The sequence below is a fragment of the Carcharodon carcharias genome, chromosome 3 (assembly GCF_017639515.1).
Source record: "Carcharodon carcharias isolate sCarCar2 chromosome 3, sCarCar2.pri, whole genome shotgun sequence".
NCBI classification, from domain to species: Eukaryota; Metazoa; Chordata; class Chondrichthyes; order Lamniformes; family Lamnidae; genus Carcharodon; species Carcharodon carcharias.
Window position 1 is genome coordinate 202,420,821 of NC_054469.1, and position 16,998 is coordinate 202,437,818.

The 16,998-nt window shown below is 44.3% G+C and overlaps 1 protein-coding gene across 1 annotated transcript in view; it reads right to left on the reverse strand.

The window, feature by feature from the left end:
- LOC121276601 (genetic suppressor element 1-like) overlaps positions 1–16,998 on the reverse strand; it is a 323,710-nt gene that overhangs the window by 54,456 nt on the left and 252,256 nt on the right. The window contains exons 6-9 of the mRNA XM_041185215.1: positions 11,866–12,075; positions 11,299–11,487; positions 7,520–7,884; positions 5,442–5,718 (exon numbers count right to left, since the gene is read on the reverse strand). Of these exons, the coding sequence (XP_041041149.1) occupies positions 5,442–5,718; positions 7,520–7,884; positions 11,299–11,487; positions 11,866–12,075 (1,041 nt within the window). The remainder of the gene's footprint in view (positions 1–5,441; positions 5,719–7,519; positions 7,885–11,298; positions 11,488–11,865; positions 12,076–16,998) is intronic.

Consider the following 16,998-nt stretch of genomic DNA (forward strand, 5'->3'; position numbering starts at 1 on the left):
GGTTGCTTGGCCCTTCTGAATCCTTCTTGCTTGCGACTCCTTCAGCTTCTTCTGCAATGACCCCAGAGGGAGCAGCTGTCCCACAGCAGGACAGCCAAAGTAAGCCGGGGCCCTCCAGATCTCGGGTCTCCAGAGGACTGTCGCCAAGGTCATCAAAGACAACAGGGCAAACTGGTCAGGCTGCCTCCAGCCTGCTGATGTTGGGGGAGCACTCGGAAGAAGTGGTTGTGAACAAAAGATTAAGATGTTTTGATTACACATGTGGTTGCGTGGGTGCACCAAGACTGTTAGTGTTATGGCAGTTTTGTAAATAGAGTATACTTGCACTTTAATGAGATCTGATATGGTTTATTTGAAATTTGTAGTCCTTAAGCCTGTGTGCCCAGCGCCCACCCACCCCAGCAATCATCCTCAGAGGGTCACCCCAGCCTGGGTCTATGTCCCCCAGAATCATGCATGTGCAGTGAGGCAAAGGTATTTGCCATGGCCATTGTGAGCCCTGTGCAAGAAGCTTCCTGCACACGCTGAGCCTTTACCCTTCACATGCTCATCTATTCCAATCCCTTATTATTGTAAGTGCTACATGCTGAGGTTCCCCTTCAGTTGTCCGGTTGAGTTCTGCATCTCCGCCCACCCAACTCCTATGCAGCATCTCAAGATCTCCACCATGAGGCTCTGGACAGTTGTGAATGACCATGGTTCGTGTAACGTTTGATGTGCTGTCCAATAGCTTTACCCCTCCTTCCGTGACCCACACTCTACCAACCCCGCCCTCAGCTCCATAACCATGCCCCCCCTCCCCAAGATGCAACATTTGACCTTCCCACAGTTACCCTTCAACCCACCCTCACCACCCTCTGTCCCAATCAGGTGAATATCCATGTCCCCTAGCTTTCCGAGGAGCCCACCCCCATTACAATAGACATGCCCCACCCCCCATCCTGCCGACCCCCAGAATCCGCTTTTATTTCTGTACCCCCTTCAACAATCCTCAGCTCCCTTCACCCGTCATTGCTGAATCCTTACCCTCTCACTCTACTGGCTCTCACTGCCACTTTAATCCTCACCATCTCTCCCTATCAACAATTCCCTCAATATGCCCCCCAGGACTCATCAGTACACACCACGGACTCTTCCCTTGGAATCAGTTTTCCCTCTTGCCTCCATGCCCGTCACACCTGCACACCCCGTGCCCACTCCATCATGGGCCTTCACACCCTCTCAGGCCATACCAGTTCACTCATTCCACAACACCTGCAGCATCTCTCTCTTTCCCCTACCACCCCCACCCTCTGCTGCCCACCTCTAGGCCCCCATGCCTGACCCACCTCTTCATTCTCTCCTCCCCATCGCATTACCCCCAGCACAGACCATCACCACTCAACATTACCTCACACAGCTGTCCACCTGCAGCTAGGGGATCCATCTCCTGGAAGCTCCAGTGGCTAGAAGATCTGCTCCTAGAACCTTCAGCAGTGTGAAGATTCACCTCCTGGAAGCGCCTGGAGCTGGAAGATCCACCTCCTGGAAGCTCCTGCGGTTAGAAGATTCACCTCCTGGAAGCTCTTGGAGCTGGAAGATCCACCTCCTGGAAGCTCCTGCGGTTAGAAGATCCACCTCCTGGAAGCTCCTGGAGCTGGAAGATCCACCTCCTGGAAGCTCCTGTAGCTAGAAGATCCACCTCCTGGAAGCTCCTGCAGTATGAAGATCCAACCCCTGGGAGCTCCTGCAGCTAAAGGATCCACATGGTTGATGTTCCACCGCTGCATGCGATGGTCCACGGCTGCTGGAGGCCTCAATCTGCGGATCTCCGCAAGCTGCCTCAGGCCTTCTTCCAGGTGAGTTGGACGGGGGTTGGGAGGTGGGGGGGACACAGTTCTGGTTGGGCATTTCTTAACGGGATGCAAAATGCCTTCATGCCGGCCTCTGGCGGGAATGGCGAACTGCCATTATGGCGGGAGCGCATGTTCCCGCCTTAATTTCATGTGGGCAAGAAACAGATTTTTCAGCTCCTGTCACATTGTTCCCCTCCCCCCGCAGCCACCCTCTCCAATGGCCTGACATCATACCTCCCGCTCTTGGGATTGGAAAATTCTACTCACATTGTCTTTGAGAAACAATCTGCAGCCATTTTTCTCATTGAGACAAATTGTAAAACAATGGCTAAAATGAAAGTAAATTGATGCCTGTGCCATCAGAATATTAACAGTTTTTGAAAATTAGAAAATAAAACGGGTCCCTGTGTAAGTGAGCTAAGTTTTGCTACAATTTATGAAGCAATTTGTACTTCACAAGGGAAAATTAATTCCATAGTGTGAACCAAGTTGAGTTACAAACATGAGATTTCATTTTCCAGATAATTAAGTTTAATTAAGTAAAGCTTAATTAAACTGTTGAATCTTTCAATGTTTATTTAATGTAGGTTATAATTCGCAACTTGCCAAACCTATGATTCTATGAGAGAGGACAAAGGGAATTGGGGTAGAAGGGAGAGAGAATTGGAGTGGGGGATATGGGAAATTGGGGAATAGGAGCTGGGGATGGGGGAGAGAAAGGGACTGGGGCTGAAGCTGGTGGAGGGGGTGGTGGGGGGGGCCAGTGGTTATGGGGAGCGAAGCAGTGGAATGGAGACTAGCATTTTCTGCAGAATGGAGGGCAGTCATAACGATGTGACCAGCGGGAACATGTGCAAGAGTGGGGCAGGCTGTAAAGGATTGATGAAACCTAGGGACTTTACTATTACTAGTCCTATGAGGAGAGATTGAGTGGGCTAGGCCTTTATTCCATAGAATTTAGAAGAATGAGATGTGATCTCATTGAAACGTATAAAAAAATCTTAAGGGGCCTGACCGGATAGATACTGGGAGGATGTTTCGCCTGCTTGCGGAGTTGTTACGAAAGTACAATAATTTTTATATTATTATTCTGGTTTATTGTAAAGTAGGTTTATAGGTGTGAGTGTGGATGGTTCTGTGTGATTTAATTATATTGGAGTCAGGTAGACTGCAAGCTTGAAATTATCAAAAGTAGTTAGGTGTAGAAGTGTACTTGAAATGCCAAAGAGTAAATACGGATGAGGTTTTAGCATATAAGGTGTGAAGGAAATTTGCATTTTTAGATAAGTGAAGGAGTTGTTTGGATTTCAAAGGGATGTTAGGATATTTACAACTAGCCAGATAAGCAAGGCTAAGCAGCATGTTTATTTTTCCCAAAGGTTACTGACAATATTGGCAACATGAAAGTTTTTATTTTATGGGAAAGATAAAGTTCCAAAGACAGAGGGAAACGTATATAAAGGAGAATGAAAGGCTATGTTGGGATGCCATGTAAGGTCTAACAGCAGTATGTGATACAGCCTTCAGGAAGCTTTCAGCTATTTTTACATAAGCCTGCTGTGTTCAGTAACTAAAGTTGGAGAAAAGCCTTTGGAAATTTCACTGTCAAGTGCGTATTGTGGTGACCTGCTGTCTCGCTTTTTAAATTTAAAATCTATTTTGGACTGTTGCCTTAAAGGCGGTGTGTAATTGGGAGTCAGGTTAATTAGGAATTTTAGGATTTGTGATAGTATTAAGTAATTGTAGTCTTATGTATGTGCTTGAAATCTTCTCTTTTGTTAATAAATGTTTTAATTTAATTTTTAAAATCTCTAAAGGTCTTATTGGACTCATTACTTCTGAATTCAGTGCACATAGCTTTTTGTAATAAATACAAATACAAATTGTTGTGACAGCATGGCCAAATTTCCCTTGTTAATTTGGTCCACCTGGCACCACAACATTGCCACATCAAAACAGAGTCTAGAACATGAGGTTATGGTCCCAGAATAGGTATCAGTCAGTTAGGACAGAGGTGAGAAATGTCTTCATTTAAATGGTTGGGAACTTTTAGAATTCGCTACCTCAGTCATTGAACATATTCAAGTCAGAGATTGACAGATTTTTCAGGTGCTAAGGGAATCAAGGGATATGGGATAGTGTAGTGCGTTAGACGTTCAGCCATGATTTTATTGAATGATGGAGCAGATCCGAGGAGACAAATGGTTTACTCCTGCTCCTACATTTTCAAAAGAGTTAATTTTATCTTGCAGAACCATATTTATAGTCAGCTCATAAGTTTAGATCTCTGAGTGCTCACTGCAGGATATGGAGTACCCAAATGTGAACTACTCTTCATTCTTCAAATTAGGTGATGCTCTATGCATTGTGAGTAGCAATCTGAAGATAAGAGTTGTATGTCCTCTCCAATGAAATGTTCTCTTTATATCATCATCATCATATCATGCAACATTCCTCATGGCCCAGATTCTATGCTCAAGCTGTCTCTTTCCTGATTCTCAGTTTTCTAAATGCTGAGTTAATTTAAAAAATAAAGTGCAGGTATTGTAGTGTATTGAAAATTGCATTGTGCATTTTGTCCACTTAAGATTAGCGTACCTATATACCAGCAGGAGTCAAGAAGGAGAATAAAGGAATTCATGTTTTAACAGTACGTTTAGTTCTGAATCTGAATGTTATTTGCTGATTCTTACTGTTTCTCCCCAAGAACTTCCCAGGTGTGCTCACTGCTGGAGCTGAGTCTGAGATTCAAATTTAACAAAAGGCTGGATGATAGAAAAGGAATTGGAGGACCCAATATATTATGGAGTTTTCCTTCCACCCTAGGATTGGACAGAAAATATCCATTACTTGGTATTTTACAATACAGAGTTGCTACTTGAATATTATGTTTTCTTGGTAACATAACAATCCATATTACCAGTGGCTGTAAGCAAGTGAATACTTAGCCCTTCCTGGCAAACAATTGGCCATAAGTTGGAGAATAAAGTTCTATTTACTGCAGAGTCAGAGGATTGAGTCTCTAACATGACCTGTACAGCAAATCAATGTTCATCAGACCTTGCATTCATTGTTCATTTTCCAATGTGCAAGGTGGTGAGGGGAAAGGTGAAGAAGAAAATGGTGCTCTTTCAGCAACTTGACAAGTTTTCAGTGACTAAAGTCTTGAAATCTTCCAACAAGATATAATTATGGGGTAGAGCTCACCCAAATTTCTATCTTGTACTACCACCAGACCAAGCCCCATCCCAGTAGCACCGACCTGGAAAAGGTTCCAACGAAATCTTGCTCCATCAGCTGAAGCCAGGTATAGTACTGTAGAGACTCCCTCCCTCCTCCTTCCTCTTTCTCAGGTTTACAGAAACAACAAGACTGGGGTTGGGATAAAGGACTGGAAAGCAAGGGTCCAAGAGCAGGAATGGAAAAAGAAATAATTTGCATTTATGTAATGCAACAGGAAATGTGCAGTGCTGGACAACCCTAGCTTTGGATTTTTGTACAAAATTAAAGGCAAATCTTACTGCAATTAATGCAGATACTACTTGTTTCAGATAAGTCTGAGCTCTTTGGTTGTGGAACAACCGCACCTGTTGACATATTACTCACCTGCTTCTGTCTCGTTCCTGCTCTGAAAACTGATGCCCTTGTTCCTTATGAAGCTGCTGAAGGTGGTGCTGATGGAAGTTAACTCCATGTCCTGGTTGTTTCTCCCTCCCCTGTTGCTGATGGCTGTGACGCAGTGCACATTTCCCCTCCAAGGATGAGGAATACGAGCAAAGGTTTGCAGGGACCCCAATTAAAGAAGAGGAAGCGGGAAGGGCAATAGGTTCCAGAGGCAACGTTCGAGCCTTTCCATTTCCCAGAGAGGGTGCTTTGGCTTTCTCTGAAAAAGAAATGCTGCTGATCAGAAAGACCATTTCCTGCTTTTCAAAAATATACACAAAAATCTCAATTAAGAATGTTATAGAATTTTGGGCCAAAGATTATTTTTAATGATTACTAAATGCAATTTTTCTATTCTTTTAATGGGATGTGGACACTACTAGTTAGGTCAGCATTTATTACCAATCCCTAATTGCCCATGAGAAGGTGATGGTGAGCCACATTCTTGAACCACTGCAGTCCACGTAGTGTTGGTACATCCAGTAGGTAATGCAGTTAGGAAGGGAGTTCCAGAATTTTGACCCAGTGACAATGGAGGAACAGTGATGTAGTTCCAAGTCAGGATAGTATGTGGCTTTGAGGGGAACTTGCAGGTGGTAGTGAACCTACTGCCCATGTTCTTCTTGGTGGTAGATGTCATTAGTTTGGAAGGTGCTATCAAAAGAGGCTTGGCACCTTGCTGCAGGGCATCTTGTAGATGATACACAATACTGCCATTGTGTGCCGGTGATGGAGAGAGTGGAGAAAGAATCTACATATGACTGCCTCCGATATTAGAAGATGAATGCTTAATTTATTTGGCTGACATGCTTTTATTTGCTACATTAATGCACAGCTCTCAATACAAAGGAAAATCATGTGGTTTCTATAAGAGGCAGCCAATCAATGCCAGGTTTATGCCTGAGTGGCATTTGAAGGTCTACCCTAATATGCCTGACCTCATCAGTTATTTTATGTGGACAAATAGAGTGTATAGTGCTTTCCTTGTGGGAAAATTGGGAAATTGTGCTAACATTCATTACCATGCCATAGATTTTCATGTTTTATTTAAGCTTGCATATATTTTTCATGACCCCACATATGGCTTAAGAAGATTGTGAGCGGTGCTGATCCCATTTGCTGGGACTTATCCTGGCAGCTGGAAGATATACCCTTCTGGCTTTAAAGGTCTACCGTCTCCATATCATGGGAAGAATTTTTGGGTTGGCGAGTGGGGTGGGGCCCGCTCTCCGACGCTTAAGATAATGCGTGGTGACGGCGGGCGTGCATCCTGATGTCACTGTGCGTCATTTAGATTGTCAGTTCAGCTGCATGCCCGCCGAACTATCAAAGGCCTATTAAGGCCATTAAGAAAGTAATTAAAATTGTTAAGAATGCTGCCCGTCCAACCTTAAGGTTGGCAGGCAGGCGAAGAGCCTTCACATTTTTCATGAAACCTCATCCACGGACGGAATGAGGTTCCATGAGGGGTTTATTAATTAAATTAAAAATCTTGAAAAAATTAATGGACATGTCCCAGCTCATGTGACAGTTTCATATGAGGGGGCATGTCCATAAATATTTTCTTTACCTTTCTTCAATGTTTCATAAGTGAAAGTAATCTCCCTGAGGCGCAGAGGTGCCTCAGGGAGATTTCTGTGCTCTTTCGTGCACATATGCACGGGCCTTAATTGGCCCACCCACGTAAAATGGTGGCACGGCCCCAATCGGGGGCGCTGATCGGGTTCATGCCCGCCCCCACACAACCCCCCCCCAGATGGGGGGAAATTTCTGCCCCATGTGTTGGAGAACCTGATTTTTGTTTGGGTACCAGGTAGGGCAATAGAGATGCAAACAACTGTTTCACATACAAGTGATATGTCCACGCATTTTTTTTTACAGGTGCTTCATTTCAATGCTTGGTTTGTATTTAATCAAGAAAAAGTAAAATTAAATAGTGTTTTTTCTGAAGGTGATAGCACTTTAATGGGTCAAATTTATGTGTTTAAATAAATTAGTGGCAGAACATTTTGAGACAATACCTGGTTGAGTAGATGGAATAATGTGCCAAGGGTTTGCATGTTCATCATTCCTTTGAGTAGGCTGGAACTGTTCCACTGCAGAGAAGAAATCCTTCCATCCTTCCAAACGTCTCTTTCCTGTATCATTGATTGGAATTGCATTCTTCTCTGCCCCATATTCCATCCCAAGCTCTTTTTCCTGCTTCATTTCTTTCCTTCGTTTAACTTCTTTCTCCCATTCCTTTTCTTGCTGCTTTTCTCTCTTCCTGCTATGTTCCGTTATCACTTCTGGCTCCCTTTCTTGAGGAGTCCTCCGTTCCCAATTCTTTTCCTTCTCGTGTTCATGCTCCTTTTCTCGCTGTCTCACCTCGTCATCCATTTGCAACCTGTGATGACAAAAACAAACCCCCTTTTTTTTAAACCATCTTGTTGCATTAATTCTATTCCTTCTTTTAAAGTTTTTCCTACCATGTCCCATTTGTGAATTGAGAATGATGGCGGATAACTTGTTCCTCGGCCAATATCATTGAAACTGGATGTTAGAGGAAGCTGATCCTTTGTACTTCCATCCTTCCCATTTTCAAATCGTTAGGATTTTCAGAAGGCAATTGACAAAGTTCCCAAGGCCTCAAAGCTTTTAGTAAGGTTAAGACTTGTGGAATAGGCTCTAGTCCATGCAGATGTATTGAAAATTAGCTTTGCATTAACAGTCAGAGGGCAACGATAAGTGAAAGAATATCTGCCTGGGGAAAAGTAGGCAGTTGTGCTCTCTAAGGATGCCTTCCAGGACTTTGCTTTTCATAATGCTTGTGAATCTTAATAAGGAATTTGAAACTGTATTTGCTGGTAGCACGGCAATATTGACAGATAATGAGCAGAAAGATGATTGATTATTTTCATGTAAATGGGCTGAGATACAGCAGATGAATTTTAATATAGGCAAATAATATAAAGCGTATAGAAACAGCAAATTTTGTGTAACTTGAAAACGCCCCATTTTGTGATAGGCTGGAATAAACACAAAGCTCAACCCCACTGGTACACAAGCAAATAACTCCCCTGAAGAGGACAACACCACTCATATTGCCAGGTACAGTGGTCAGAAAGAACAGATTAAATTAGACTGGTAAAATCAAGAAAGATAGAAGTAAAAGTGGCAATGTAATTCAATCCAGAGAAGTGTGAGGTAATGTATTTGTGGAGGGCTAACAAAGCAAGGGAATACTCAAGAAATGGAAGGATAATGAGAGATGTTGAGGAAGTGAGAGAGCTTGGAGCGCATATTCACTGGTCCCTAAAGGTGGTAGGACAGGTGGATAAGGTGGTGAAGAAAGCATATGGAATGCTTTCCTTTACTGGAGGAGGTATTGAATACAAAAGCAGAGATGTAATGTTGGAACTGTATATAAACGCTGGTTAGGCCACAGCTGGAATTTTGTGTACAGTTCTGATCACCAATTACAGGAAGGACATAATTGCCCTGGAGAGAGTACAGAGGAGATTTACAGGAATGTTGCCAGAGCTTGAAAATTGCTGCTATGAAGAAAGATTTGATAGGCTAGGATTGCTTTCCTTAGAACAAAGGAGGCTGTGGGGTGACCTAATTGAGGTGTACAAAATTTTAAGGGGCCTAGATAGGATAGAATGGAAAGATCTGTTTCCCCTAGCTAAGGCGCCAGTTACCAGGGGGTATAGATTTAAAGTGATTGGTAGAAGGATTAGAGGGGACATGAGGAAAACCTTTTTCAACCAGAAAACTTCTGGAATTCACTGCCTAAGTTGGTGGTTGAGGCTGAAATGCTTAGCTCATTTAAAAGGTACCTGGATCTTCATTAGAAGTGCTGTAACCTACAAGGCTACAGACCAGGTGCTGGAAAGTGGGAGTAAGATGAGTGACTAGTTTCTTTTTCCTCTTTTTATGGCTGGTGCAGACACGATGGGCTGAATGGCCTCTTTCTGCGCCGTAAATTTTCTATGGTTTTAATATGTCCGCCTGGTGCCCATTGATCACCAAGGTCCTCTATGGTGGTAGGCACTTCATGTATGTGACCCTTGGATCACATGAGGATCTTTTTTTTTTTGCTTGTTAGTTGGGATAGAAAAGGAAAAGGATCGAGTTTGGGATAATTAATAATGCCTTAGATAATCTGATTCAGTTAAGATGGAAAACAGAGCATTCAGATACATAAGGAGGATATTGGATTTCAGGAGACAATAACATATATATAGATCACTGTTGAGGGAAGTCTGGAGCATGATGTGCAGTTTTGGCCACCCTATCTCAAAGCAATATCAATACGTTGGATAAAGCCCAAAGTGGAGTGCAAAGAATGAGCTTGAGTTGAGCGGAAAGGGTCAGATGACTGAGTTTATTTTCACTGGGGAAAAGCTTGGAAAGGGATGTGATATACATCTTCAGTACAATTAGATAGCTTGGACACTAGGCGTAGAACTTGGAGCATAATTGAAACATTCACATGCCTTGAGCAACATTTGATGATTGTGTTTTCCACTGAGTTTTGTAGGACATCCTATCAGGGAAAGTAATCAATTCTAGTTAATTACTTAAATTAATTAATTTGATGCCTTTACTAAGGGACTGAGCCAATATCCATTGAAAAATAAGTCTTAGAATTATACAGATATTAATAGATCTGTTTGATTTGTATGGAAGTTGAGAGTACATATAGAGATAGCAGGTGGGGTTGGTGTGACACAAGCCTATCCTGTCCAACCTTTCCTTATAAGACAACCCAGACGTCCAGGAACACTGTGAAGCTGGAAGGTGGACCTCCTGGAAGACAGTGAAGCTGGAAGATCTGCATGGTAGATGCTCCCCACACCCAACCCACTGCTGTGTGCTCCAGGGTCCACGGTCGCCGAACTCCAGGGGCTGCCCCAGGTCTTGTTCAGGTAAGTGCCGATGTGTATACGCCATGTTGGTCCACACATGTTCTGGACTGGTGCGATTTGCTGCTGGTGTGGATGATCAGGCTAGGGGTGGGTGGTGGGGCATTCCAGTCGGGCCTTCATCTGCATCCCATTAATGGGATGCAAATTGGTTTCCCACCGGCTTCTGGTGGGAATCACGACCCACCATGGGCGGGCGGGAGCAGAAGATGCTGCCATCATGTTACACTGGTGAGAAACCAAACCAACTTTTCAGCTCCCACCGCACAGTCCCCACCACTGTACCCCCCACTTCCTCCAGCCCCACCGCCTGCCTTTTAACCTGCCATGGTGGGGGGGGACTGGAAAATTCCACCCAGAGTTGAAAGTGTAAGGTTGGTGCAGGTACACCTGAAGACACCAGCAGGACTGGTCAAGCAAGGAGCTGATATTAAACCCAGGCTCTGATCATGGCCTGGACCCCCAAAGGATTGATCATTAAACATCTTAAAATGAAGCAACTAAATGGATCTTCTTTTGAAGGTGCAACCCCAAGCCTGGGACTCTTTCATAGGACTTTCTGGGCTCTTTGGTGGAGCATGGAGGAACCAGATGAGCTCCAAGTCCACCTGCAACATGCAAATTGTGCGACCGCCCTTCAACTTGGGAACTTTTGCGGGGTCAAGACTGAATGTCCAGGTCAGGTGCGACTTGGCACTTATTCCTCATGGAATTCTGGACTGCTTTCTTTTTGCAATTTGATCCCAGGTTAGTGATCCAGCTTTGGCTAATTTTTTCACTGGTGCAACTCCCACCATTTCCCCTATTGCTTCAGAAGAAACAAATAAACTATTAAAAAAAACATTGTAATTGTTGTTACAAAAGGTGTATATGCTTTGCTCAATACTGACCTTCCTGCTGTAAGGGCTGACAAATGGTCTGGGTGTACACCTGAGAGTGAAGGGTGAGCTAAACTCAGTGGCTGCCTCATACCAGCAAAGGAGAGGTGCATATTGGTTGGTTGGAGAGATGGGAGGGTGCCAGGCGGTGGAATATGAAGGAATGGTGCTTGAAGTGAAAGGACATAAGGGTCATCAATTCTGTAAATTAAACACACAGGTTACTCAAATTGTTCCCAACAACTACAAGCATTCATTCTGAGCAGCTATTTTCCATTAACACACTCCATTTCTAGCAAGCCATTTTGAGGGGATCACGATAGATACCAGTTCTAGTAAAATGATATGAAGTAAACCAAAGGATATTTACAAATCAAACCCAATTCTAAGGTGGCATTGCATGTTATTGTATAATTTCTGGATTGCATGGTTCAAATGATAATGTTAAATTATAAATACATACAGGAAAACACCATCATAGTTGTTGAATGGAATCACTGGAGGTTGATTTGAACTTTTTATTCAGTTTGTTTTGTATACCAGACCAATATTTTTATTGCCTCTTATCAAGATACTAACCTATATGTTGGATGTTGATAAGGAAGATGGGTTAGGAAGGTAGGATGGTAGTAAGCTGTAGGTGCAGCAGCTGTTGGGGAGTCCAATCCTAGTGAAGGCAGAGAAGACAATGTCCGAATTTCATCTCGTCCATGATATGGACGGAAGCCTGCAAGGAAGTCATCTGATCTGCTGCTGGAAGATACCAAATGTGGAACTGGTCTCTGTAAACTGCAAATATATAATCTGTCAGGAAATATATTCTAATGAAGTGATGAATTCAGATACAGTTACCAAACTAAAGAGACAATACTATTCAAACCTACATTTCCCACAATGTCATAGAGTCTGAATATTTCTCAAGAGCTATGTGTCTTCACTGTCAGTTACACACATAGCCCATAGCAAGAATTCTTATACATAGATCACTTAGTTGCCCCATGCAGGTGGCGTCCACTCCAATGGGACAAGATTAATTTGATCTTGCATTACCGGATTGTCTGGGGATGAATGCTCATAAAATGACAGAATTTCACAGTAAGTTTGAGAGTGACGTGGTTACATCTGAAACGAGGGTCCTAAATTTAACAGTCAATTATGGAGGTATGAGGGACAAGCTGACTGAAGTACATTGGGATATTATGATTAAAATGTATGATGGCGGATAAACAATGGCAAATATTCAAAGAAATAATTCATAGGTCTCAATAAATATAGATTTCCATGAGGAATAAATACTCCACTGGAAAAGTGGTACTACCCTGATTAATAAGAGAAGTTGAGGATAGCATTAGATTACAAGAAGAGGCTTACAATGTTGGTTTTTATTCATTCATGGCATGTGGGCATTGCTGGCTGGGCCAGCAGTTATTGCCCATCCCTAATTGCCTTTGAGAAGGTAGTGGTGAGCTGCCTTCTTGGACCACTGCAGTCCAGATGATGTAGGTACATCCACAGTGCTGTTAGGGAGGGAGTTCCAGGTTTTTGACCCAGTGACAGTGAAAGAACGGCGATCTATTTCCAAGTCAGGATGATGAGTGGCTTGGAGGGTGACTTCCAGGTGGAGGTGTTCCCATGTATCTGCTGCCCTAGTCCTTCTCGATGGTAGAGATTGTGGGTTTGGAAGGGGCTGTCTACGGAGGTGTGGTGAGTTCCTGCAGTGCATCTTGCAGATGGTACACACTGCTGCCACTGTGCATCGGTGATAGTGCAAGTGAATGCTTGTGGATGAGGTGCCAATCGAGTGGACTGCTGGGCAGAATTTTTCTGTCGGCGAGCTGGGGGCGGGGCCTGCTCGCCAACGCAAAAATGACGCCCCCGACATCATCCCACCCCATTTAAGTATTCAGGAAGGCAGGCGGACAGAGCGATCAGCTGTCCACCCGCCGACCTGTCAATGGCCAATGACAGGGTAGTTAAACAAATTAAAGACCCTGCCCATTCAACCTTATGGCTGGCGGGCAGGCCAGGAGCCCCAGTGGGCTTCTGAAAAAACATGAAACCTCATCCACCGGCGGGATGAGGTTTCATGTCTGTTTTAAAAAAGTTTAATAAAGTTTTTGTGATATTTATTAACATGTCCCATCTCGTGTGACATTGTCACATGAGGGGGACATGTTAATAATTTTTAAATTTTTCTATGTTTAAAGTTTCAAACGCTGTTAACGATCTCCCTGAGGCAGCACTTAGTCTCAGGGAGATGTGCACTCTTTCTCGCTCATGCGTGACAGTTGGGGAAACCCTCCACCCCACACAGGAATCGCATAGCGCTTCCTGTAGGGCAGCCCACAGGGCGGGCCAATTCACTTAAAATGGCGGCAGGGCCTGTTTCGGCGGTGGCGATCGGCTGCCCGCCCACCACTGAGCCGGTGGGGCTCGCCCGCCCATCAAGGGAAAAATTCTGCCCTTTTGTCTTGTTTGGTGTCAAGTTCCTTGAATGTTGTTGGAGCTGCACTCATCCAGGCAAGTGGGGAGTATTCCATCACACTCCTGATTGTGCCTTGTAGATGGTGGACAGGCTTTGGGGAGTCAGGAGGTGAGTTACTTGTCACAGGATTCCTGGCCTCTAACTTGCTCTTGTAGCCACTGTATTTATATGGTTAGTCCAGTTAGGTTTCTGGTCAATGGTCACCCCTAGGATGTTGATTGTGGGGGATTTAGCAAAGGTAATGCCACTGAATGTCAAGAGGCGATGGTTAGATTCTCTTGTTGGCACTGGTCATTGCCTGGCACTTGTGTGGCGCGAATGTTATTTGCACTTGTCAGCCCAAGCATGATATTGCCCAGGTTTTGCTGCATTTGGACAAGGACTGCTTCAGTATCTGAAGAGTCACAGATGGTGATGAGCATTGTGAAATCATCAGTGAACATCCCCAATTCTGACCTTATGATGGAAGGAAGGTCATTGATGAAGCAGCTGAAGATGGTTGGGCTGAGAACACTACCCTGAGGAATTCTGCAGTGATGTCCTGGAACTGAGATGTTTGACCTCCAACAATCGCAACCATTTCATTTGTGCTAGGTATGACTCCAACCAGTGGAGAGTTTTCCCCCTGACTCCAGTTGACTCCAGTTTTGCTAGGGCTCCTTGATGCCAGACTCAGTCAAATGCTGCCTTGATATCAAGGGCAGTTACTCTGATCTCACCTCAGGAGTTCAGCTCTTTGTTCCATGTTTGAACTAAGGCTGTAATGAGGTCAGGGGCTGAGTGTCCCTGACGGAACCCAAACTAAGTGTCAGTGAATAGGTTATTGCTAAGCAAGTGCCGCTTGATAGCACAATCAACGACACCTTCCATCATTTTACCGATGATCGAGAGTAGACTGATGGGGCGGTAATTGGCTGGTTGGATTTGGTCTGCTTTTTGTGTACAGGACATATATAGGCAATTTTCCACATTGCCGGGTAGATGCCAGTGTTGTAGCTGTACTGGAACAGCTTGGCTAAGGGGTGCGGCAAGTTCTGAAGCACAAGTCTTCAGTACTATTCCCAGAATATTGTCAGGGCCCATAGCCTTTGCGCTATCCAGTGCCTTTATCCATTTCTTGATATCACGCGGAGTGAATTGAATTGGCTGAAGACTGGCATCTGTGATGCTGGGGGCCTCCAGAGGATGCGAGATGGATCATCCACTTGGCACTTCTGGCAGAAGACTGTTGCTAGTGATTCAGTCTTATCTTTTGTGCTGATGTGCTGGGTTTCCCCATCATTGAGGATGGGTTGGGGATATTCATGGAGCCTCATCCTCCAGTGAGTTGTTTAATAGTTCACCACAATTCACAACTGGATGTGGCAGGACTGCAGAGCTTAGATCTGATCCATTAATTGTGGGATCACTTAGCTCTGCCTATCGCATGCTGCTTACACTGCTTGGCACACAAGTAGTCGTTTGTTGTAGCTTCACCAGGTTGCTTCACCTGCACTCTTCATTGAACCAGGGTTGATCCCCAGGCTTGGTGGTCATAGTAGAGTGAGAGATATGCCAGGCCATGAGGTTACAGATTATGATTGAGTATGATTCTGCTGCTGCTGATGGCCCACAGCGCCTCATGGTTGTTCAGTCTTGAGTTGCTAGTTCTGTTCAAAATCTACCTCATTTAGCATGGTGGTAGTGACACACAACACGATGGAGGGTATCTTCAATGAGAAGATGGGCCTTTGTCTCCACAAGGTATGTGCGGTGGTCAATCCTACTGATGCTCTTATGGACAGATGCATCTGCAGCAGGCAGTTTAGTGAGGATGAGGTCAAGTATATTGTTCCCTCTTGTTGGTTCCATCACCAACTGCCGCTGACCCACTTTTGCAGCTATGTCCTTTAGGACTTCATGGGGGTCCAGAGTCGATGTTGAGGGCACCCACGGCAACTCTGCGCCCAACCCCCCTCCCCCCCAGACTATATACCACTGTACCACCACCTTTGCTAGGTCTGGGTCTGGGTCTCTGCTGATGGGACAGGACATACCCAGGGATGGTGATGGTGGAGTCTGGGACATTATCTGCGAGGTATGATTCTGTGTGTGTGACTATGTCAGGCTTGACTAGTCTGTGAGACAGCTCTCCCAATTTTGGCACAAGTGCCCAGATGTCATTAAGGAGGACTTAACAGCATCGGCAGGGCTGAGTTTGCCGTTGTCATTTCTGGTGCCTAAGTTGACACCAGGTGGTGCAGCCAGTCCCATTCCTTTTAGGTTTTTTAGCAGTTTGATACAACTGAGTGGCTTGTTAGGCCATTTCAGAGGCCGCAGTCAACCACATTACCGTGGGTCAAATGTTGGTCAGATTTCTTTCTCTAAAGGGCATTGTTGTAAAAACCCACTGCACCACCACCACCCATGTAAATATAAATATGCAAAAATAATTAATAAGCCTAAGGATTGGGAGAGTTTTAAAAATCAGCACAGGGTGACCAATAAACTAATAGGGAGGGAGAAAAATAATATGAGAGTAAATTAGCAAGCAATATAAAAAATACAATTGTAAAAGCTTTTAAAAGGAAAAGATTAACAAAAGGAAAAGCAGGTCCCTTAAGAAACTGAGACCAGAGATTAGTGTTTGGGCCTCACCAATTACAATCCATATCAATGACTTAGATGAAAGGACCGAGCGTAATATATTCAAAACAAAAACAGAATTACCTGGAAAAACTCAGCAGGTCTGGCAGCATCGGCGGAGAAGAAAAGAGTTGACGTTTCAAGTCCTCATGACCCTTTGACAGAACTAGGGATGCTCGTCAATGAGCATCTTCAAGATTGCGATTGATAGATTTTTGTGCAGTAAAGGAATCAAGGGGTAAGGCGATATGGTGGGAAGGTGGAGTTGAGGTAGAAGTTCAACCTCAATCTTATTGAATTGTCAAAGAAGCTTGATGGGCTGTATGGCCTACTCCTGCCCCTATTTCTTATGCTCTTATGAAGGGAACATTGATTTCACTCACCCTCAGCAACAAGGACATCCTGTTTGGATGTAGAATAAAGTTCCCAATGCTCTGCACCCACTATGTGTTTTAATAGTCTGCTCCACCATTCAGTACAATCCTGGCTGATCTTCCGCTTCAACTCCACTTTCCTGCCTGCTCCCCATATCCCTTGATTCCCTGACAGTCCAAAAATTTGTCTATATCAGCCTTAAATATATTAAATGATGGAGCATCCTC